At 42.6% G+C, this 25619-nt stretch overlaps 1 protein-coding gene across 17 annotated transcripts in view; it reads right to left on the minus strand.

The window, feature by feature from the left end:
* The window catches only part of LOC137376473 (transcriptional-regulating factor 1-like), a 281859-nt gene that overhangs the window by 65514 nt on the left and 190726 nt on the right, over positions 1–25619 (minus strand). For 16 of the 17 annotated variants that reach the window (XM_068045121.1, XM_068045115.1, XM_068045119.1 and 13 more), the window contains 4 exons: positions 23554–23698; positions 14673–14894; positions 7034–7394; positions 2513–2573 (listed from right to left, as the gene is read on the minus strand). In XM_068045121.1, the coding sequence (XP_067901222.1) occupies positions 2513–2573; positions 7034–7394; positions 14673–14894; positions 23554–23698 (789 nt within the window). The remainder of the gene's footprint in view (positions 1–2512; positions 2574–7033; positions 7395–14672; positions 14895–23553; positions 23699–25619) is intronic. The other variant, XM_068045122.1, reaches the window with a different exon arrangement.

Raw genomic sequence — 25619 nt, forward strand, 5'->3', positions numbered from 1 at the left:
CTTTTGAAAATTATAATTAAATCTGCTTCCACCACTCTTTCAGGCAGTCCCTCTCCAATCATTATAAGCAGTTGCATAAAAACATTTTTGTTCTCATGTTGCCTCCGTTTCTTTTGTCAATTACCTTAAATCTGTGTCTTCTGGTTACTGTCTCTTCTGCCACTGAAAACAATGTCCCCATATTTATCTCTATCAAAACCCTTCAACATTTGAACACCTCTATCACATCTCCCCTTATTCTTCTCTGCTCTACGGACAACTACCCTTGTTTCTCTCGTCTCTCCAGATAATTAAAGTTCTGCATTCCTGGCACCACTCTAGTAAATTTTCTCTGCAACCTCTGTTAAGGCCTTGACATCCTTCTCAAAGTGTGGTGCCCAGAATTGGACACAATACTTAAGCTGGGATTTAACCAGTGATTCAAAGATTTAGCATAACTTCCTTACTTTTGTAGACAATACCTGTTTATAAACCCAAGGATCATCGACAAAAACAACAAGTACTGGAAGAATAAACAGGCTAAGAGAGATTAATGGTTCTAGTTGGGACTATGACAAAGGTAGAAGTGAGGGTGCAGTTGAGCAAATCAGTCACTGTAGAAATGCCACGATGACCGGAGCATCAAAGGTTAGACAGTTGGGATTTTGAAAGTGCAGTTTTAAGTGGATTGGGGATAGTTTTTTTCAAGGAATGGACACAGAACAAAATAGGATTGGTATGGGGAAGGGGGATGTGGGTAGAGAGTGATACAAGGAAGTGGTCAGAGATAGCTTTAGCTCTGATACAATAGGAGTAATGAGGCCACGTGAGATGGCAAGGTCAAGGGAGTAGCCGTAAATATATGGGTTTTTTTTTAAATCAGTCTTCTCAACTTGTCCAGCCACCTTCAAAGATGTGTGTTATGATGAGGGTTTCCATTTTTTGTTAAAACTTGAGAATCAATCTTTTAAAAACTGAAAAGGATTTCATGGATGCTGGAATCTTGAAGCAGCTAAACTCTGGGTGTTTTTCTTAAAAGGAAGGTCAACAGAAGTTTGACCAGTATACAAATCTTACTGGAAAGCATCCGATTTCAAGTAAACACAGCAGGAGGTTCTGTTTTGACCTGAAGAGCTATTTACTTATTGACAAGTCAGGACTTATGGCTGTCATAGGACTTGTCTCTGGAAAGGTTTTTGTTTCATTTTTAACTGTTAAAAAAAAAAGTGGGTGTTTGGCCAAGAACAGAAAGAAGTGTTCTCCTGGCAGGTCAGGAAGCAAAGACGAAGACCTTGCTTATCTTTCTCTTGAAAAGCAAATCTTGTATCAAGTTGTACTGTTATCTCTCTCTTTGAAGACATTCTGCATCTTTGAAGGAGCTTTCCATCAAATGTGCGAGAATTGAAACCTTTGTTGCTGCACACGTGATGTAAGATCTATGTGAAGCCTTCTGTAGCTGCATCTCTTGAAAGTTTACCCAGACTGTTCATCAACACTGTCTGGAAAGAAATGTTTTAGGAAGATTCCAAGTTGCAGCCACCTATTCGCCTTTGGGACACCTCACCAAAACAAAGGACTTCCATATCTTCTCTTCAGTCTAAGTTTAAAAAAAAATTCTTTCTATTTCTTGGTAACAGCTGGAAACAAAAATTCATTTTTTATTCCCAGTTAACCCATTGTGTATGTGGGTGGGTGCGAAGGCCAAGATAAAAATAAGGGGCTTTAATATTTCAATTTGTGTGCATGTTTACTTTATTATTGGTTAAAACCTGGGGTATAATAAAGGGATAATTCTGTTGTTTATTAAAGAAATCTGGTTGGTGTGCTTTTTTCTGGGGAAAAATAGAGTATCTGATTGACTGTTTCGGTAAGTGGGAAAATTTAAATACATGTGACCTGTGGAGAAGTGGGACTGAATTAACAGTGCACTCCTCCCAGCTTGGTCGTTAACAGCGTACATACATTTGCAGGATTCTCTGTTCCTGCACCGCATTTAAAATTGCACTAGTTTATATTGCTTCTCCCCATTCTTCCTACCAAAAACAACACTTCACACTTTGCATTAAATTTCATCTGTCATTTGTATGCCCATTTCACAAGTCTACCTACGTGCTCCTGAATTCTGTTCCTAATCTCTACCTTTCTGAGTTGCAAACTTTGAACTAATGCCCTTTATACCAAAGTCAGGTCATATATCAAAAAGATATAATACTGGCCTCTGGGCGACACCACTGAATACTCCCCTCCTGTCTTTTTTATCCCAAAATGTAATCAATTTTAAGAAGTGAAAGGCAAAACAAGTATGCTATCAAGTGAGAGATACAAGTATGTTTTAAAAATACTTTTTGATAACTAATACTAGAATTCTCCACTGAAGAAATTCACAGTTTGTAGTCAGAGTATGAACTTCTCTATGAATAGTCAGTGCAGCACTTCACTGGGATTTGCAGCTTTCTGGTGTGTGGGGAGAGAAGTGCACAAGTAAACTGTTTAACTGTACTGTATTAAGTGATAGTTAAAAGAGGTCACTTACGGTTCAATGTCAACAGTCTGTTCCCCAGGTCCAGGAGTTATTGTCACTGCATCAATACTATCTGAAATCAGAGCGAAGCAGTAATCAGGGGAAATTCCAAGGTCATATTTCAGTTAAAACACAGCCTTTTTTCCAACATGAACTAAAGAGTCACTAGCAAGTCTTTGTTAAATATCTACAGCAAATAACTGCTAATACTTTTTAATATCTTCTAAATGGAATGGAATATAAACTAATTTTACGCAAATGGCCCTCATAATTTAACTGTTTTTTATTCATTGATGGGATGCAGGTGTCGCCCGCGAGGCCAGCATTTATTGCCCATCCCTAATTGCCCTTGAGGTGGTGTTGGTGAGCCGCCTTCTTGAACCGCTGCAGTCATGCGGTGTAGGTATACCCATAGTGCTGTTAGGAAGGGAGTTCCAGGATTTTTACCCAGCGACAGTGAAGGAACGGCGATATAGTTCCAAGTCAGAATGGTGTGTGGCTTGGAGGGGAACTTACAGGTGGTGGTGTCCCCATGCATCTGCTGCCCTTGTCCTTCTAGGTGGTAGAGGCTGTGGGTTTGGAAGGTGCTGTGCAAGAGACTTAGTGAGTTGCTGCAGTGCATCTTGTAGATGGTACACACTGCTGCCACTGTGCATCAGAGTGAAGGGAGTGAATGTTGAAAGTGGTGGATGGGGTACTAATCAAGCAGGCTGCTTTGTCCTGGATGGTGTTCAGCTTCTTGAGTGTTGTTGGTGCTGCACCCATCCAGACAAGTGGAGAGTATTCCATCACACTTCTGACTTGTGCCTTGTAGACGGTGGACAGGCAGTGGGGAGACAGGAGGTGAGTTACTCACTGCAGAATTCCCAGCCTCTGACCTGCTCTTGTAGCCACAGTATTTATGTGGCTTATCCAATTCAGTTTCTGGTTAATTGTAACCCCCAGGATGTGGAAAGTGGGGGATTCAGCGATCGTAATGCCACTGAATATCAGGGGAGATGGTTAGATTCTTGTTTGAGATGGTCATTGTCTGGCAAGTAACATTCAAGCCACACATCAGCCCAGGCCTGTATATTGTCCAGGTCTTGCTGCATCTGGGCACAGGCTATTTCAGTATCTGAGTCACGAATGGTACTGAACATTGTGCAACCATCAGTGAACATCCCCACTTCTGACCTTATGATGGAGGGAAGGTTATTGATGAAGTAGCTGAAGATGGATGGGCCTAGGACACTGAGTAACTCCTGCAGTGATGTCCTGGGACTGAGATGATTTAATCTCCAATGACCACAACCATCTTCCTTTCTATTAAGTATGATTCCAATCAGCGGAGAGTTTTCCCCAATTCCCATTGACTCCAATTTTGCTCGGGCTCCTTGATGCCAATAACGGTCAAATGCTGCCTTGATGTCAAGGGCAGTCACTGTCACCTCACCTCTGGAGTTCAACTCTTTTATCCATGTTTGGACAAAGGCTGTAATGAGGTCAGGAGCCATGTGGCCCTGGTGGAGCCCAAACTGAGAGTCAGTGAGCAGATTATTGCTGAGCAAGTGCTACTTGATAAATCGAGAGTAAACTGATAGGGTGGTAATTAGCTGGGTGGGATTTATCCTGCTTTTTGTGTACAGGTCATACCTGGGCAATTTTTCACACTGCCGGGTAGATGCCAGTGTTGCAGCTATACTCGAAGAGCTTGGCTAGGGGCGCGACTAGTGCTGGAACACAAGTATTCAGTACTATTGCCGGAATGTTGTCAGGGCCCAGAGCCTTTGTAGTATCCAGTGCCATCAGCTGTTTCTTGACATCACATGGAGTGAATCGGATTGGCTGAAGATTGGCATCTGAGATGCTGCAGACCTCAGAAGGAGGCCGAGATGGATCATCCACTCGACACTTCTGGTAGTTTGGATGCAAATGCTTCAGCCTTGTCTTCTGCACGGTGTGCTGGGCTCCCCCATCATTGAGGATGAGGATATTCGTGGAGCCTCCTCCTCCTGTTAGTTGTGTAATTTTCCACCACCATTCACAACTGGACGTGAAGGGCTGCAGAGCTTAGATCTGATCCGTTGGCTGTGGGATCACTTAGCCCTGTCTATCACATGCTGCTTACGCTGTTTGGCAAACAAGCAGCCCTATGTTGTAGCTTCACCAGGCTGAGATATCATTTTTAGGTATGCCTGGTGCTGCTTCAGGCATGCCCTCCTGGACTCTTCATTGAACCAGGTCGGTCCCCCGGCTTGATGGTAATGGTAAAGTGGGTGATATGCCAGACCATGAGGCTACAGATTGTAGTTGAGGACAATTCTGATGCTGCTGATGGCCCACAGCGCCTCATAGATGCCTATTATTAAGTTGCTAGATCTGTTTGAAGTCTATCCTATTTAGCATGATGGTAGTGCCACACAACACGATGACGCGTATCCTCAATGTGAAGACGGGCCTTGGTCTCCACAAGGACTGTGCGGCGGTCACTCCCACCAATACTGTGATGGACAGATGCATCTGCAACAGGTAGATTGGTGAGGTCAAATAGGTTTTTCCCTTTTGGTGGTTCCTTCACCACCTGCCGCAGACCCAGTCTAGCAGCAATGTCCTTTAGGACTCTGCCAGCTTGGTCAGTAGTGGTGCTACCAAGCCATTCTTGGTGATGGACATTGAAGGCCCACCCACAGTACATTCTGTGCCCTTGCTACCCTTAGTGCTTCTTCCAATTGGTGTTCAACATGGAGAAGCACTGATTCATCAGCCGGGGGGGCAGTCGGGGGCAATCAGCTGGAGGGGGAGAAAAGAGAAAACTAATGTCATTTACATGTCACACTATGTATTGGCATCTGCTATCAATCAGCAGTGGAGGTATCCCTGCCCATGTTTGACCTGATGCCATGAGACATCACGGGGTCTGGAGTCAATGTTGAGGGCTCCCAGGGCAGCTCCCTCCCTGCTGTATACCACTGTGTTGCCACCTCTGCTGGGTCTGTCCTGTCAGTGAGATAGGACATACCCGGGGATGGTGATGCTGGCGTCAGGGACATTGTCTGTCAGGTATGATTCCGTGAGTATAACTATGTCAGGCTGTTGCTAGACAAGTCTGTGGGACAGCTCTCCCAATTCTGGCACAAGGCCCCAGATGTGACTAAGGAGGACTTTGCAGGGCTGACAGGGCTGGGTTAGCCTTTGTCGTTTCCAGTGCCTAGGTCGATGCTAGGTGGTCCATCCGGTTTCATTCCTTTCATTAGACTTTGTAGCGGTTTGACACAACTGAGTGGCTTGTTAGGCCATTTCAGAGGGCAGTTAAGAGTCAACTACATTGCTATGGGTAAAAGCAAAATACTGCGGATGCTGGAAATCTGAAATAAAAACAAGAAATGTTGGAAATACTCAGCAAGTCTGGCAGCATCTGTGGAGAGAGAAGCAGAGTTAACGTTTCAGATCAATGACCCTTCTTCAGAACATTGCTATGGGTCTGGAGTCACATGTAGGTCAGGTCAGGATGGCAGAAATGGTCACCATTAGACTAGCTTTTTAATTCTAGATTTTTATTAATTGAACTCAACTTTCACCATCTGCCTTGGTGGGATTCGAATACATGTCCCCAGAGCATTAGTCTTGGCCTGTGGTTACTAGTCCAGTGACATTACCACTAGGCTACCGCCTCCCCCCAACTCTTTAATCCATAGCATTATTCAGGTGAATCTGTACTGTAGCCCCTCCAAGGCCACTACATCCTTCCTGATGTGTGATGCCCAAAACTGAACACAGTACTCCAGATGGTGTCTGACCAAGGCTCTGTGCAACTGAAGCATAAATGCTCACTTTTCAACTGTAACTTTTTTGAGACAAAGTCCAAGATTTTATGAGCCTTTTTGGTTAATTTTTGTACCTATGCACTAGCTTTTAATGATGTGTAAATAGATACCTAAATCCCTTTACTCTTCAAAGCAAAGTATGTCAGTTCTTAAGATGATTACAGCAACACCATCAAAATAGAAGCAACTCTTCTACAGTTAATTGCAGTGTTTGATCTAAAATTTGGATTTATAATGCAGTTATATTTTTATCCAGAGTAACTTTGGTAGGCGTAGAACATTCCAAGTCTGTAACATTTACCCTGCTACAGGAAATCCCAAAATGCATTCTCTGATAACTAGGACAGAACATTGTGCAAGGATATGGTTTCATTAAACTGGAGACCCTTACTCCCTAGAGAGAAAAGATGCACCTCAGCAAATTCACCAGCAGTCATGAAAAGGTATGTTGTGCAGCTCAGGTACTGTGCCATAATTAAGAAAATTTATTGAACGTAAATTAAGTCCGATGGCAAGTCATATAATGTTGAGCTTAGACTTTTCCTAAACTGCAACTTAGTAGAATTAGTTAACCTGCTTGACTAGGAGAATGCTGTCAACGAGAAAAACATAATTATAATGATCTTGAAGTAACTCACTAAAATTAGAATCCAGCCAAATTAAAAGTCTGAGCTTCTCAGTGAAAAATTCAGTAATTGTACAACAAAGTTGGATATAAAATACTCACTAGCTCGGCCAAGCAGGATACGTGGCGTTGAAGGAGTGATTGGCAGTGTAGCGTAAGTGCCACCATGTGCAGAAATGACACTGCTGAAAAGGCCAGAGCCCTGTCTCACTGGACTTAACATCGGAGGTGGCGTGTAGGGTGGGAGCTCATGCGTCCTATCCAGCAGGTGATCTCCCATGATTCTTGGTGAGCGGAGCTGACTTTGGTACAGGGTTGCACCTGGATATGAAGCAGAGAGGTTGACAGAAGGTGGAGGGATGTAGAGAGGCTCTGGCCTATGGCGATACTTCTTTTTTTCTTGCTGAAATCTGTAGCTATCTTCTGACTGTGAACTGCTGGGTTGACACTTTCGGACAGTTTCCTAAGAAGTTCATAGTTTGCATTTTATTGACTTTTTGAAAGATTTTTAACGAAAGAAATGCCTAATAGAAAGTGTTAGTAATATATTTAAGCAGACAATATCATTCCATAACCACCAGCAAATAGTTAGAAAATGTTGCTGCTTTGATTCTCTTTTAAATGAAGGCAGTATTCTTTCTTTTCCAACCGTGTTTCCCCATCCCCAAAATTAAAGATAGACTTCAAACCAGTTAATGAGATTAAATACAAAAGCACTGCCAAAGAAAAAGACACACACCATGAAAACAAGCAGCACAAAGCATCTATAGCTGCAATAAGAGCAATCACAAATCAGAAAAAAGTTTCTTTAAATCAGAACACTGCATTTGATTCTCTATTCCTTTCATGTCAGTAGAGGAAACAAAAATTGAAATTGGAACACAAACACACACACCCCTTCCTTCCAAAGGCCGTATTAGTGGCAGCAAACAGTACATCTTTAAGCTGTGCTTATTGTTTATAATAGGCAATGTTACAGCATTCCTTCTCAAACAAGTAGAACAGATGGCATTGACATTAGAGTGTAATCCATTGATTTCAAAGAACTGAGGGCATGACAGAGTTACCAATTCAAAGATTTTTTTGTGTACATCTATAAACATAATTTTTTCTTCCCTATTTACCCTACTGATGATGGTTGCCTTAGTAAAGCAATTAACTCAGGAATGGCTAGACTGAGAACTTCAAGACTCAAATGCTGCTTTGGTTCACTGCTGGTTGATAGCAAATACCAATACGTAGGCTGGGATTTTACCCTTGGCAGATGGGAGCCAACCACCAATTGAAAAGTTGGTGGCGAGCCCGCTTCTGCCTGACCTGGGGATCCGGCCCGTATTTTGCGAGTCCCTGGCCTTTAATTGTTCTGAGATGGGACTTCCACCCGCTTGAGTTAGGAAGTCCCACCTAATAGAGCTGCTGGCCAAAGAGCAGGCAGCGGTAGCCACTGCTGGGACTGCAGCTCAGCCTACAGAAGATGACATCGGGGAGCCACGGAACCAAGATACAAAAACCAAGGTTTTTGTTGCCTCGCAGTGATCGGTCGGGCCCCAGTGAGGCAAGGGTGGTTGACTGGGGGTACAGGGGGCGTGTTATGTGCGGTTGGGGCAGCAAGGGTGCCCGATCATGAGGGCCCCCTCCCCACAGGCTGTCAGAGAGCTGCCTGCTTTTGTCAGGCGGCTTTTCTCGCACCTGGGATGCCCGCTTGCCACGGGTAAAATTGGCCTGGGACGGGCAGGCTGTTTTTCGCCGTCGCCCTGTGTAAAGTGGCGGAGGAGGCGGGAGTGGGTCAGGAAGGGCCCCCCGCCCCCAAGGCCTCCTGCTCCATTTTACACCCCGCCACCCACCTACCCACTCTTTTGCCGGGGGGGCCTAAAATTCAGCCCATATTGTGACATGCAGATGACATTAGTTTCCTCTTCTCTCCCTCCAACTGACAGAATTAAATTCTAGGAGTCAGCTTACCCCACCAGAGAATACCTGCCACTAGATGAGCATAAAATAGCAATTATAACTGCCATGGTACACAGAAGCATTCTTGGCCAGCTGACATCAACTGTGGGCGTTCGGGGGCCAGGCGGCTACAATTTCTATGGAGGATGAAGTAAAGAAATGTTCTTAATCTTACCAGTTTCTTTAATATTGTGTGATACAACTTTTTATTTAGAAGTTGAACAGCACTTAAGATGATGTTATTTTGCCGCAGTTGAATAAAAAGCCACTCTGAGCAGGTGGTGAAGGAAATTGTGTGACTTTTTTTGACTCTGAAGGTCCTACAATTAATTTCTGGACGAGAAAGGGATGTGAAAAGCAGATAATATAAGACAATAGAAATGGATTTTAATAGCTTTTATAAGAACAGGAACAGTTAAAGAAAGGGTTGAAGTGGTCAGGGATGATGGAGGAATCTAGATAAGGAGGATGAAGGTATGACAGAGAATAAATAAATAGTTCACATCCATTTTTATAAATTATGGTAGGAGCAATGTATGTATACTATAGGAGGATGTGGAACAGTCATTATCAATAAGTGAAAAGGAACTGATCCTTAAAAAAAAAGTTGCAGGACTAGAGGTGGAAAAGTCATCAGCCCCTGGACTGTAGACTGTTGAAGTAGAGAGGAGACAGAAGAGATTCTGACCATAACCTTACAATCCTCCTTTGATATGCAAAATTTGCCAAGGTTACTGGAAGGAAGCCAACATAGCAGCTGTTATCAAAATAGGAGATGAGGATAACTCAGCTAACTACAGACCAGTTAATGTCATTTGTGGGCAAATTCTTAGAATACAGAGTTCACAATCAGATTAGTGCTTTGAAAAGCAAGGGATAATCAAGGAGACTGAGCACAGATTTGTTGAAGGCAATAAAACTGGGTTCCGAAGAAGGGTCACTGACCCGAAACGTTAACTCTGCTTCTCTCTCCACAGATGCTGCCAGACCTGCTGAGTATTTCCAGCATTTCTTGTTTTTATTTCAGATTTCCAGCATCCGCAGTATTTTGCTTTTATTTTGTTGAAGGCATTTTGTACTTGACAAGTCCAAGAGGTTTTTTCCTTTGAAGTGGATAAATAAAGGCAATGCAATAGATGTACTGCTTCTGCATTTTCAGAAGGTTTTGGATAAGATGTCTCACAGGGGGCTTGTAACAAAAATTCAGATAGGTGGAAGAGGAAATGTAGCAGTATAGATAGAAAGTTGCCTGGCAGAGGAAACAAAGAGTTAGGGCTAGCAGCTGTTGCTCAAATGGGAGAAGGGTTGGGTGTAGTGTATCCCAGGGGTCAGTACCAAGTCAATCTTTGTTCTATATATTGGGCATAGGGAGCACAAAACCAAAATTTGCTAACCAACATGTAGAGGATTTGGCAAACAGGTAGTAAGCCTTCAGGAGCCAGACTGGTTAAGACAACAGATGCAGTTTAATGTGGGGTAGTGTGAGGCAATGCAATTGTGAGTACACATTCAATGGAAAAACAATGAAGGGTGTGCATGCCAATGGAGACACATAGGAGTTCAAAAACACAATTCCTTGTCAGTGCAATTGCAGATAAAGCCACAAAAAGAGCCAATTTTGGATTTTATAAAAGGGATATAAGATGTAAGGCAAAGTAGTAATTGTGAATTTGTAGGAGGCTAAATCATAGTTGGAATACCGTGTGCAGCTTTGGATATTGAAAGGATATTGAAGTCACAGATTCAACAGAATGAGACCAGGCAGTGAGAAACAACATTATGAGTTATGAGGAGAGATGCAAGATACTGATGCAGAGAAGGCTAAGAGGAGATTTAGTAGAGGTTTAATGGGGTGACGAAAGAAAAACTATTTCCTATGGCTGGGAAATCAGTAACAAGGGGTCATCAGTTTAAAATTATCACCGAGGGCATAAGGAAAAAGTTTAAGAGAATGGAATTCTTTCCACAGGGAACAGTCTAAGCAGACACCACGACATCTTTTGATGGTGCAGATGGATAAATATTTGAAATAGGTTCATGTGGAGAGAACCAGACAGTGGAATGGGGTTAATCGAGCAAAAAGCTGGCAAAGGCATGATGGCCAAAGAGGCTTCCTCCTGCGCTGTAAATTATAGCTCTATATCCAGAGATCCTGACTGTGCAATGAACATTTACACGAATCTGCCTCCAGAGCTGAGAGCAGATTTTTCAGGGCATGTTAAAAACAAGTAACTACTCTTAACTTTTATAGCAAATGTAGGATCATGGGAATTACAGTAAAAGAGGGCAACATTTAGCCCAGCATATCTGTATTGATTCATCTCTTTGAAAAAAATTCTCTGAAAATATAATGGTTCCATTATTTAAAAAAATTGTGACCTATGGTCCATTTTTAAGCTTAAAGTAATACAATTTCTCCAATGTCTGAGTAGGAAGAAACAGCAGATTGGAATGGTTGTGAACCATCAAACTAGGAAGGCCCAAGAAGGAGGTTCATTTCCTTAGAGTGGGGTTAATCTATGATGGTTGTTAAGATTTTCAAGAAGGCTATTTTCTGGCAATCATCTTGTCTGTATTGTCCACCTTAGAAATTCTCTTCTTGAGCATTTTATAAAACCATTTCTAATTGTTTTGGACATTTCCACCATCTCTGGCAAGGGCTGGCACTGTACCCTTTTAAACAAATTTCCAGAAGACCTCCTACTAATCATATAATTTTAGCATTTAATTTTCCCTCAAAATCTTTCATCTGCAGTTTAATTGATGGGTCATCCTGACTCTTTTTCTATTAACTTCAGGTTTCCCAGCACCGTTGCCTTCTCCACTCTGTTCTTTCACAAAGACTTCCACCATTAGTCATTCAATCCAATTCACTTATTTGCTGCTGGCTTCACTCAACATCCTTGAAACTGCAAAACATATGTGCTTCCAATCACCAACCCTATGTAGTGCATCATAATCTCCTTTATGGGGCAATAGAAATCACCTTTCTTTCACTTCAGATTTTTTTTCATTTCTCTTGCAAGTCTATTCAACAGTCACAATTTTTATCTTTCTTGGCTCCATCCTTAATGGCTTGATCATTATTCAAGTCCTGACATTTGTGGTCTCATTATTCTTTGACCACATCTGGAACTCTCGCATGTTGCTTGGTTTCCTCAGTATGCCGAAAATTTCTCCTTCCCGACCAACAACTCAATTCTCTATGAAGCCCAATTTGTCGAAAGATTTCAAAACTGCTCCCAGAGCTGGGAAGGTGCTTCTATCAACTCCCTTGTATTTCTGTGCAGGGTACGAGAAAAAACATCCTCCAGCTCAACATCAGCGGACATGGTCTACAGCCCCTGCAACAAACTCCACTCCCTTGCTAATGACCCATCGCATTCCCTGTGAGGCCATCCCCTCAGGCTGAACAATAGCATTTACAACCATGGCATCTCATTCAATACCATTACCAAAACAGTCTGTTTTTCCCTCTGAAAAACTGCATACATCCACCCCTACTATACTATACCCCATCTAGAACATTCCATTACTCTGAAGCAAGCTTTCTGTGAATCCCCACCGCCCCCCCTCCATTCAACCAGCAGTAAATCTTACAGCCTCCTTGAGCCCTACACTTTAAAGCTCCCTTCTAAAGCACTCTGCTTCTATTTTTAAAAACTATTTCAAAACCCATCCCTTTGACTAAGCTTACTGGCACTTCTAATCTCTCTCCTTGTGCCTCTTTGTGAAACACCTGGATATGTTTATGTTAAAAGGTGCTATACAAGTATAAGTTGTTGTTATTTAATAGGTAGCCCTCTCTGTTTAGCCTCTATTCTTTGTCTCACCAATGCCCATCTTTCTCTATTTAATCATTACGAGTATGATCCTTCCCAACATTCATTCTATGTTCCGTCGATGCTTCCTAGTCTCCACTGCCAAATCAAATCAATCATGTTAAATAAATACAAAATGCAGACATATTGGTTCAGTTTTTGAAGCTAGAAAATGTGTATTTCCCTGTCTTAGTGGGTAAATGCATCAGCCAGTGTGGAGATGAATCATACAGGCCGGAATGATACCAGACATCATTCCTGGTTTATGCTGATTTGAGGTGAGGTGGTGGTGAATAACTGTCCTCTTCATCTTGTTGTGCGATGACCTTAAGAGCAGACCGCCTATGTTTTCTTTGGATATTACTTGTAGCCCTGTGAGTCTTACAATAGTTCACATATCAAAGAAACAAGTAATATTACACACCTGGGCTGGTTAGGAGCAGGAAAAGTAGGCATCCCCATTCCAATCCAACCACCCCTGTCTGGGAAAAGTATGTGTAGACATCAAGACAGACAGAACTGGGGTCAGTTGTGATGGCTCTCCATGGCCAGATAGCCTGCCAGCACTGAATTGCACAGGCTCACACATCAAAAATGGCCACCTGGGTGAGGAATACAAGAGCACCTGGTGCCAGCAAAACCACATTTCTGAAAAAAAGACTCTACAGGAGGGAGAGGAATTGAAGAGGAACAATGGTGAATGCAACATTTTGTTGCAAGAGCCCTCTGTCATAGCAGTGCTCTTTTCTGCAGTCAAATTCCAACTCCATAGTGGGGGGTATGTTTCCCAACAAATAGCTGACATAGGTGAGATAGGTGAGATAATTTATCCAAAGCACATGGTTGCCAATAACAATCATGACACCTGCCTATATAAGAATTTTGCATCTGGGATTAACTTTACTATGAAATCATTTCATTGAGTTATTAGATCCAACGAGGAAGGGAATGAATAGGTGCCAGTACCGCTGAAGAGAAAAGTTGCATTGTTGCAAACTTCATTTCTCAAGATCAAAGTAAGCAAGTGTGATTAAAATCTTGGACATACTGGATTTTATACGATTGAAAAGTGTTACTTTCTGTAATGTGCTTGTGTTCACCTTAAAAGGCTGGGATTGCTTTTACCATCTCTGGTAAAAAAAAAGCAAGATTATTTTTGGTTTCAACCAAAAATACAGAAAAAGATTCTGACAATTGGCAAAGAACTTCAAGAGCAAAAACAGCAAAACAAAGTACAACACAGCAGTATTTTGGAAAATGTCTTCAAAAACAGTTTCCCTTCAGGACAGATTCAAATATTCCTCCAAGATGCGCATACTACAATTACTGCATCTTTCTGCACATCTTGCTTCGGCACTGCTAGAGAATGCCTGGCATTGACACTGGACGACATTACAATGGATATTTTGTCGTCACTGGAAGGGCTGAAGTGAAAGGCAATTCAGTATTCTTCGTAACCATTACCTCTCTGAAAAAAAAAATGGACTGAAGAGATTCCTGCCAACAAAGTGAATTGCAACTGAATTGGAAAACAGGAGTACAAGAACTTCACTTTTCAAAGTCAGTAACAAGGTCACAAGGGCAATAGCACGCAGATAAAAGCAAACACAGCAAAAATTGATTTGCACATGAATCCCTTTGCATCCCAGGGGAATCTGGTTTAGAACCTTAAAATAATTAACAATCCAGACCATGTTTGCAACTGCAGGAGTCGGACATTTATATAAAGTTTAAGATTGTTTCAAACTGAAAACCAATGCACTTTTATCCATGAATGGCAATTTCACAATTTATGAATGTGACCTGAGCTGGTAGCCCAACTCAACAACTAATTTCATTTAATATTTTACCAACAACCTGGTCCTATCTGAAACCCTGCAGCATCAGCCATGACAGTTTCCCACCAGCAAGCAAAGGGTTTCAAATAAAACACCACTGGCAGGGTTAGTAGCAAGAATGGCAGCACTCACAGAGGATGAGCAGGATTGGGCCACTTTGGGAGCGTGTGGTGGAGAATCAGTCATCTTCGTGAGGACTGGCATCTCGTCATCTGACACAGAGTTGGCAGGCTTGTCCTTGGCAGTGGTGGCCTGCTTGCTGGGCTCAGCAGGCAGAAGCTTTACAGGCACAGAGACAGGCATGATGATGGGCATGAGGTGATCCACCTCTTTAGGCTGCTTCTCTCCTTCATCCTGTACAGACAACCAAAGGCTTTCAGCCTCAGTTACAGAGGGGTCCTACCAAAGCAATACACCTGACATAGATCAGACAGGAGCTAGCAGATTATTAAAGTAATATATCCTCAGTTTCTAAATCCAGTTGTACTTTAAGAAGTGAATTTTTAAAATTAAATTTCAAGATGCTGCCAACAAATGTACATAAAAGTCTAAAATCTGATGTATTTTGCCTGATTGGCTTAATTTTTGCAGTCTTTATTTGGTTTCCATTTTCAAAGTGCACATTTTTTATTGGATTTCAATGTGCAGTACTGATAAGTAATATTCACTTTGGAGCAAGTGCATGCATTAATTAAAAAATGCATGAAATTAAATAAACTGTACTCACAAAGCACAGGGCAGAACAATTATAATATCCAAATGTCAACCAAACACAAGATGGTTGCTCCAATAATACTGCACCACATAGTGTGCTACAGTGATCTTTGAAAAACTAATGTTTCAAGTTATTTGTCCTCACAAGTAAATAATCCACATTTGCAACAAATTACTGTGGAAGCTAATCTGCTTCATTATAGTAAAGTGTGTTTGGAGGTTTAACCGACCTGTCAATAGCTTAAATCAAGATTCTTTACAGCACTTTAGAACTTAAGACTTTACCCTCAGTTCTAACTTGCAGAACAGAGTCGAGAAACTGCACTCTCAGTGTGGGAAGAAATCCAAACTTACAAATTAATTTTTTTGTGCCTCATTTGAAACACTTGCTTTTTTTGTTTTAAATTGGTCATTGCAATTTGCTACTCCACCCCAACTGTAGCGACTGCATAGCATCAATCCTCCCCATCTAGCAAAGGTGGAGAATGCAGCTTGCCTTGGTGAACAATGCTAGTATGCTGTTGAAAAAATGTCTGCCCTCAGCAGCAAGTTACTTAAAACACAAAGCAATCACTCCCTTGAGAATTAGTGGAGAAATGTGCCATGTGGCACCGAGCCCTACAGGCCAAGAAGTTTGATCTCTGTGTAACATTATGTCGCAGACAGGAGTTGGTGATCGCAGAGGTAAAGGCCTGCTACCCATCCCGAACCCGACGACATGTGTCGGCTCGGGTTGGGTTGCACTTCTGGGTCCGGCATTCGGGCTCAGGTCGGGCCGGGTCAGACGCGGTCTATCACAGATAAGTGGCAGGTAACATTGGAGCTACAATGTTAATTTAATTTTTGGACTAGAAACATGGTTTTGTTACAGTTATTTTAAGCTTGTGCAGATCAGCAACAAAGTGAACAACGGAAGGTAAGTTAACTGATGGTCGGGTTGGGTTGGGTCAGGCACGGGAAAAAATGGAAGGACTCGGGCCGGGTCGGATGTGGTTCTGTCGGGCTCGGGTCGGGTTTTTTTTTTTTGCAGACCCAAGCAGGCCTTTACGAGGAGGCATGCTTGTCCCAGTACCCCTCGGAACAAGAACAATCAGGAGATTCCTACTCCTGATCACTTTCCAGTACACCCTGCAGCAAAGTACATGCATATGTACATTGGTGTAAGCAGGATGAGGCTCAAATTTGATGCTCCCACAAAACTAGCACTCCATCTAAGTTTAAACATGACAAGTGTCTTAAATGAGGTCACAAAGGGCCCCTGGCAGCCGTGGAACTGTACACCCAGAATCACTAAATTTTGAAAATGTGGAAAAAACAAGGGAAACAAACTGAATGGAGGGAGGAACAATAACGCAGTGGAAGTATGGTTAGTTTATGAAATTTCTACTCATTTATTAGTAAACAACATATCGTCATTTACTTCCAATTGAATATGGCTCCTGATTTCATCACTACCTAATTTGAATGCAATTGCATTACCAACCAAATGCATATGTGACTTCATAATTGGAATCTCTTACTTTATCCCATTCTTTACCATCTGATTTCCTAGTAAAGTTTAACTATCACCCGTGTAACCATGAATGATTTACTTTGATGGTAAAAAGGGTAAGACTTATTGATGGACAATGTTTTAGCTTCCACACCAGTTGGATATTTCTATTCTGTAGGTATATCTGTTGAATCCTCTGTAGAAGAGGGAAAGGCAAGAAAAAAATAGAAGCACATATGAAATCCAAGTATAATTACATGGTGACAAGAGGGCTTTATTTTCTATCAAATGTTCCTTTCTAGTTTATTGTAAGTAATTCACTGATTAGGTATTGCTTATTTTTTAGAAATAAAAATATATTTATGTAAAAATATATTAATGAATATTATGCATTGAAAACTAGCTCTCTTTCCCCTTCAATGCTCAGTTGGTTGTACTGAATACTTACAAGCTGTTCCACCATCCACAATTCATTGTCCCGAGGTGAAAGCTGATGTCTTGCATACAAATGCTAAATCTAGCCACTCCCCTACAGAACTGGTGTGGAAATTTCAAATAGATGCCAATACATAATGATATTCAATGAAAAATAATCCCCATATCAGAATCTCTGAACCAAAATGATGATACAGCAAAAAATCAATCTTAGCTTTTCAAAACAGTATTCATAGACTGAGGAAATATGAAAAAGTTACTGAACACTGAGGACTTGGTTGACAGGATTAGATTTATACCTGGTCTGAAAATGTGAGCCCCTCCCACCCCTGACTCAAGCTGGGCCTCTTTTCCCCTCCAATGTCTTCAGCTAAAGCTGCACCTTTCTTTTTATACTCGTTCTCCCACCACCTCACCATTGAAACTAGCATCTTACAATTAATTTTAGGACATGTTGGCACTCTTGTCCCACTTTTGAAGCTGGCTCTCTTTTACACGCCTTCCCAACTCAAACTGGCCTTTCAGCTTTCATTGCAGTTCATCCTGGCACTCTTTGGGGGTGCCCTTCCCCTCCCCTCATCCCATTCCAGTTAATGTTGTCACTCCTTCACCACTCTTCCCCTGAAAGATTCTGCACCCCACCCCCCGCCCTTCCACTTCCCCATGATTACTTCTGCCTTCATCGCCTGTTCACTGCCTTCCCTTTCCCCAACCCACTGGCCTATCCTCAGTGTGACTCCTACCAAAGTCCTGTTGCCAATGGAAGGGATCTTACCCATTACTCTCAGTAGACAAGAACTCCTATCCTTGTAAGAATTCCCACCAAGAGCATGCAGCAGCCAAAATTACTTCCATTAGCATCAGCTAAGAAGCAGATCACAGCTCAGAGAAGCTCGGTCCTGCTGAGCTTTGTCAGAAAATGCAAGCGTGCTGACCAAGTCCCCAAAATATTATCATGAATCACTGATTGTTGGCATGCACGAGACAATTATATCACTGCTATAAAAATAATCTAAACTGCTGAAAAAATTAGTGGGGCTTATTGCACATTTAAACAATGGGCACATCAAGCAGTAAAGAATGCACTGTGCTTCAATGTGCCATAAAGACATGACTTTCAGTATTTGATGTATTCTGCAAATTGCCTAAATATGTTAAATGTACAGCAATGGACTAATGAAAACAATTCAACTGGTTCAGTTAATGCAAATTAATAAGAGATACAAACTTATGATGAATTCATCTAATAAAACAAACTGCAGAATTCCACTCCAATTGACAGTCTCAATTCAATTTCTCGTGGGAGTGGGCCAGCAGATGAACAGTCTAATATCAGAATGGCAATCTCAGAGAAGTCACAGGAAGACTTGTTTTATGTTTTCAGTACATAGGTGCTGCTAGCAAGGTCACACTTATTGCCATGGAATCATAGGATGGTTATTGCACAAAAGCCATTAGGCCTGTCACATCCACGCCAGCTCTCTGCAAGAGTAACTGAACTAGTCCCACTCTCTACCATTTCCTCGTAGCCCGACAAATTTTCTCTCTTCAGGTGCGTATCCAATTCCCTTTTGAAAGCCATGATTGAATCTGCCTCGAACACCTTTTCAGGCAGTGCATTCCAGATTGCAACCACTCGCTGTGTAAAAAAGTGTTTCCCTTTGGTTCTTTTGCTAATCACTTTAATCAGTGCCCTGTGGTTCTCGACCCTTCCACCAATAGAACAGTTTCTTTCTATCTCCTCTATCTGGATCACTCATGATTTTGAACACCTCTATCAAACCTCTCCACCTTGTCTTCTCCAAAAGAGAACAACCCCATCTTCTCCATCTATCCACATAACTGAAGTCCCTCATCCCTGGAACCATCCTCGCAAATCTTTTCTGCAGCCTCTCTAAAGCCTTCACATCTTTCTTAAAGTCCAGTATCCAGAATTGGACACAATACTCCCGTTGAGGCCAAACCAGTGTTTTATACAAGTTCTTCATAACTTCCTTGCTTTTGGACTCCAAGCCTCTATTTATTAAGCCCAGGATCCTGTATGCCTCTTTAAACCAGTTTCTCAACCTTCCCTGCCACCTTCAATGATTTCTGCACATATACCTCCAGGTCACTCTGTTCCTTATCCCCGTTAGAATTGTACCCTTAATTTTATATTGCCTCTCCTTGTTCTTACTACCAAAATGTATCACTTCGCGCTTCTCCGTGTTTGAATTTCATCTGCTACATATTCGCCCACTCCACCAACCTGTGTATGTCCTCTTGAAGTCTACCACCATCCTCCTTACAGTTCACATTACTTCCAAGTTCTGTACCATCTGAAAATTTTGAAATTATGTCCCGTACATCCAAGTCTAAGTCATTAATATATACATTAAGAAAAGCAATGGTCCTAGTACTGAGAACCAGGGAACCGTCAGGATAAGCCGTTGGGTATTCACCCTCCAGCAAACACACTAGCTCAGGAGCCTCAGGGCACATGCTGCTCTTGAACATGGAAAGAATGTGTACCCAAGGCACTTACTGACCACTCAGAATGGCTCAGAGCCATTGTGCTGCTGAGAACTTGCCAGCACTGAAACATGCAGTTTCTAATGAACAGGAGCAGCTGGCATTGGGCATAGAGGCCAGAAGTGCCATATGCCCCTCTCTTTTGCCCATGCAGGCTCATAATGCCCAAAAGGGGGCCCAGACGCGAGGAGGGGTTCCATACCTGCACGTTATCACCACCATGAGGGGGGGAGAAATGGACATTGCCAGGGCCGTGGACGAAGAGCAAACCAGGCAAGGCAAGATAGGCATCTGTGGTGGAGAGGGTGATTAAAAGAGTGCAAAGCATTCAAAGTGGTGCATTGCACTCCAGTCTGTTTCACAGCACATGCAGAAGCTTCTGCTCTCCAAGGCTGATTCTCAGGACCACTTCTTATATCTCCCACAGGTGCAGACGTTAAGATAATTAGATCAACCCTCTCACCATCACTGGGCCAAGCGCAGCCAGAGCAGACCTGAGAGAAAGCAACATCACACTTTACGAGCGCACCCTCCACCGGCACAGATAGTCACTTCAGTGGGTCTTGGCGTGCGGTTAGGTAGATGGCACTGGGTGAAGAGCATGGCACTAATGCGCAGGGGAAGGTGCCAGAAGCAGAGGCAGCTGTGGGCAGTCCCCATCGGATGATGGAGGGCAGATACAGCACTGCAGCTGTGCACAGATGCAGGGCCTCAGGAGTGACCAGGAAGGAGGGTCTAGCTAGACCAGCAGCAACAGATGTGCTCCCTCACAAGTCAGAGCTCCCTGAAGCAATGCAGGGTCATGGGATGAGAATGGAAGAATCCTTTAAGTTCATGTGTGCCACCATGGCTCAAGGCTTTGAGCGTATGAGCTCCTCCACTGACAGAATGGCCAATCTCATGGTGAGCCATTATGCGGCAGCACCTGGAGTGCATCAGGAACTGCGCACTGGCTTTCAGAGGATGCATTTTACATTATGTAGCCTTGACCGATCACTGGTGCTGATGGCACAGGGATGTCAGTAGAGGATGCCAGTTGCGCCTCAGCTGATAGCTCACTCCAGATATCTGGAGCACCAGCCAAGGCGGTTACTGAAGAGGATGAGATGCCACCGCGCACGGCCCCTAATGATAGTGCCCTGTGAGGGGTGGAATCCTCATTCTTCTCGGTGACAGCAGCAGCCTCTTGAGCTGTCCCCAATGGCAGCTCCACAATGAGGATGATTGCCAGTGCATCTCAGCCGCGAGCCGAGAAGTAAGCAGGCTGCCTCCACCTCCTGAGGGTGTAACAGGAGTACCGTGTAAAAGTGGCTGAGACCAGAAGCCACCTCGTTGGGCCTCTTTCACTTGTAAATGTGCACTTTGCAAATCAGTTCAAGGCCATAGTGACTTTGATGGCTACTGGCAGGGCATGCGAGATGAGACACCCTTGGTGACAAGAGACAGAGCTTTGTGACCATCTGCCTGGAGAGTTGCAGTCTCCTGCGGCACTGGCTTTCGATCATTTCAAGGTAGCTCCCCCTTCTTCGCTAGTCGATCCTATGCTGAGGATATGGTCTCTGTTGCCTTCTTAGCCCTCATCCCTCTCCTCTGCCCTTCTGATGCCCAGGGCTCTGCCCTTCCGAAGAAAGTTGTTCCTCAGAGCCACTGGACCCATAAATCTGAGAGGCGTGTCGCCATTGCCAGCTGCAGTCTCCCTTGTGCTCAGGTGGCCCCCCCAAAATTGTGTTTGGAAGCCTTGCCCCCTCCTCTTACAGATCCGCGATGCCAGGAGGGTGACGACCATCTGCACTGCCCGTGCACTTACTAATCACTTTTCCTGTAACCTGCGTTCAGCTGATGGCACCTGTGTGCCAATGGCCAAGTCCCGCTCTGTGCCATTCATTCTTTCATGGGGCCCAACTAATTCCCTGGGACAGCCATGAATAGCTTCCCACTGTGTGTCCACCTCCATTCACCTGATCTGACCCAGACTGTGTGTGCAACTCTGTCAAAATCAAAACATGCCCCTTAAACTCTCAATGAGCTCTTTAACTATCTTAATTTCCACGATTAATGGATCAGGCGGGATGTTGGGGATGCCATCACCCCCCTCCCTGGTGAAACCCACTGGCACCAGCAAACTGGCCGCAGCTGGCCCAGTATTTTCGTCCCCTATCCGCCTCTGTCCTTGCCCCTGGCAGGACCTGAAAATTCATCCCCAGTCTCGGTTAGAATGGAGATGACTCGGTATTTCCCCCATTAATCAAACCTGGAATGGCACTGCTCAAAGAGAATGAGATTGATCTTATGCACGTAATTCATGTTATGTAACTATCTTCCATGTATTGCATTTTGCTGGAGAAATAATGCTGCTTTCATTGGGAGACTGCTGTAGTTTCAGTCACAAGTTGTGTCTGCGGTACTTCGTAAAGACTGTTGTTTAGTAAATGGACAGTGTGCTCTAAATCCTGCAGCAAGTTCCATCCCACCTGCAACTCAGTGGCCAACACACTGGTGTGAAAATTCACTATTTTAACACAGTGCTATGCCCAGGTGTGGCATTTCTTTAGTGGGGGCCCAGAACAAAGTTATGGTTTGGGGTCCCTACATTTTGCTAGGCAATGGGACTGAATACTACCAACTTAATCTCGTGTCAAATCCATGCATACACAATAACGAAATGGCTTTTTCTGCACCAAGTAATGTAAAAATAGTTGACAAAACGATCAGCTATTACCATTGAGTAAGTGTCCTTTCACTGCATCCATTCAAGGCCCCGGGTAATGTAGCAGACTGCACAGTTCCAACGTTTTACAATGCATCCAAAGATTGCTTTACTGTTAACTGACCACCATTGGACAGAGCTCTATCTGGTGGTCAATTACAGAACTGAACTCACTGTTACCTTCAGCTGAAGATTGGTGATAAAATGAACACTTTTTTTTAAACAAAAGATTAATAGCAGTATTTATAATTTCAATAAATAGTGACATTAATATTATCTACTTTAATCTCGAAGCTGTCTTGCTGTATATTGCAACTTACATGATTATGCACGCACAGTCTATATTCCAAATTTTGTGTGCTTACTACTGACTTGCATCATGCAGAAAGTAGTTTTCACCTTGAGTCAGTTGAGGCTTCAATTTGGTCCATTTCGAGAATTCTCTCCTCTCTCTCTCTCAATATTCTCCTTACCCTCTCCAATCACTTAACTGAAAATCCTCACATTCAGAGGCAGTGCAGCTCAACTTCAAGCTCATTGTACTACCAGAGAGTTCTGTCGGGACAAAATTTCTCAGTTTCTGGTGTGGGGCTTCTGGCTGTGCCTCCTTCTCTCTCAGCTAGTCACCAGAAATTTGTCAGCTTATGCTTAGACATAAATACAGATGAGAAGATCATGGGTTCAGTCTTCAGTCTAGCCTGAATTAGAAATTCTTAGCCCAACTGCAACAGGACACAACAATTGGCTACGTCAGTTAATTAAATTAACTAGCTAGGTTTCCTACTCCTGGCTGCTATCCAGTGACCTCTGGAGAGGTCTATCTAGGTAGACATCTGGTGAAGCTAGGATCGCGTTCAGCCATGATGGTCTCCGTTGCCAATTAGATTTGCTGAAGACAGCATGACCAAATCCAATCTAAGCTAGTCTGAGAGAAAAGCTTCAATTTTAGACAAAGTGTGCACTTGAACTTAAAGCAACTTGCTCGTCTTAGAGCTATCTATATTACTCACAATTTGATTAAATTCATGAAATTGTATGTGAAAATACAGCAGAGCAAGCAGCAAGCAATCTTTTGCACATGTAAGTATCAAAAGTATCTGGATATATTTTCTGTAAACATAAAGATGTTCATACCATTGTACATGCTTACTGACCTGTTTGGGAGATGTCCTTTGACCACCGTGAGACCTCATATGGCCATTAAGGGCAGGAAGACTCTTGAATTCTTTATGGCACATTGTACACGTTAGCCTGCTCTTGATGTCTGCCCTTTCTTGGAATGGAAGCCTGCATTGGCCACTGTTTGGAGACACAGGGCAACATCTATTAACAACTTTACCTGGCCATAAGCAGTACTGGTATTTCTTTTTGAGTAACCAAGTGTCACATAGGACTAATTTCCTTAGGTCATTAAAATGGAATTCTAATGTGGAACAAAATATGGATTGCCATTTTGGTATTTGTTACACAAACAGTACACATTTGAGCAGCTTAATTTTATTGTCCTTACCAGCGACATTTCACAACACTGAAAGTAAAAGTGATTAGTTACTTGCATCAGTAACTATTTTCTCCAAAGGAAGGCCATCAGCACACAACACTTGGAGCTTTTATTTATGTCTGTGCAGCTGATGAAAAGGTGTGTAAAACAAAATATTTGCAAGATTTATGGTTGAATTCAGTCCAGAGAACTTCCCATCATACTTTCGGTGTCACACGTTACATGCAAATTTCTAGCAATAGAATGGCGCAAATTTCATATTTATAAAACACCACTGAGCTAGGAATCATGAATCGGGGGCAGAAAAGCTGTTGGAAACTACCAAAACCATATGAAAGCAATGAGTAAAGTGTGAACATTGAGGAAAATCCTTCAAATTTTCCTGATTTTATCTCTGCTAGGTAAAACAGATTATTATAGCAAAGGAATTTGTTTACAGCATTTTATATGTATAACAAAAAGAATCGTAATGTTTGTAATTTATTCTGTGTTCTTCTTCTTTGGCCTCCTTGTCTCGAGAGACAATGGGTAAGCGCCTGGAGGTGGTCAGTGGTTTGTGGAGCAGCGCCTGGAGTGGCTATAAAGGCCACAGGTGCTGCAGAAAAATTTGTTTGTCGGGGCTGTTACACAGTTGGCTCTCCCCTTGCGCTTCTCCCTTTTTTCCTGCCAACTGCTAAGTCTCTTTGACTCTTTGTGTTACAGTAGCTGTTTCAATTTATTTGTTTGTACTGAAAACACCAAAAATTGTTCATATAAAAGGTAGCAACTTTTGGAAGGACTGTTACCATTATTCAAATTTGGAAAGTGGTGCCAATAGAAGCCCCGATTTTAAAATGTATTCTTAAAAAGTCTCTTCATATTCACTTAGTATTGTTGCAGAAATATTTGGTAACGATGCAAATAATTGAAGATTGAACTGTAGTTTTATACACTTGCTGGTCTTCATTATAAAGTCGAACAGTACACACTGAACAGCTACTGTCTAACATTACACAAAGAACTATTTATGTAACTGTGGAATTTATTTATCCAGCTGCAGTGAGTAAGGGAAGCACAACATTTCAGGAACCAAAAGACAAACTTCACTCATTATGGGGTGATTTCTCAGTAATGTCTTTTCAAAACTTTGTCACAGGAGACATACATCTTTCCCCCACGTCATCACTCCAGCAACTCAACCCCTTGCAACAGTGCAAACCTCCATCACTGTGAGCAACCTCTCTGAAGATCTGCTAGCAACTAAGAGGTTAAGATCAAACTGTGTAAATGTGAGAGTCCACTTCTAAAGGAACAGAAGCTGTATGATGATTAACACCCCTTCAACTGTTCCTTCTGTATAGACAGAGTGGACACTAAATGAAGTGCGACAAAGGGGAAGGGAGATTGTGACAAGTAAACACACAAAGAGAGAATACTTTGGATGGGAGAAAGCTAAGAAAAGTAATTTAAAAAAAATAGAAGGTCTGGAAGGGAAGTATTTAGAGGTGTGCCTCTTCTGTGACTATGTTGCCCAAAGTCAATCAAATTAGGTTGCTTAAAATATGGAAACTAACATTCTGCTAGAGGTTCTTACACATAGTGAGGTCTTCACTGTGGGCAATTGTGGGTTTGGAAAGCATCAGGGTGATTTGGTCCATCATTTCAATTTCATTAGAAGATTCACAATCAATTTTTGTAGAATGGATACCTATAGCAATACCATTGTGAAGGCAGTGATAA

The sequence above is a fragment of the Heterodontus francisci genome, chromosome 13 (assembly GCF_036365525.1).
Source record: "Heterodontus francisci isolate sHetFra1 chromosome 13, sHetFra1.hap1, whole genome shotgun sequence".
NCBI lineage: Eukaryota > Metazoa > Chordata > Chondrichthyes > Heterodontiformes > Heterodontidae > Heterodontus > Heterodontus francisci.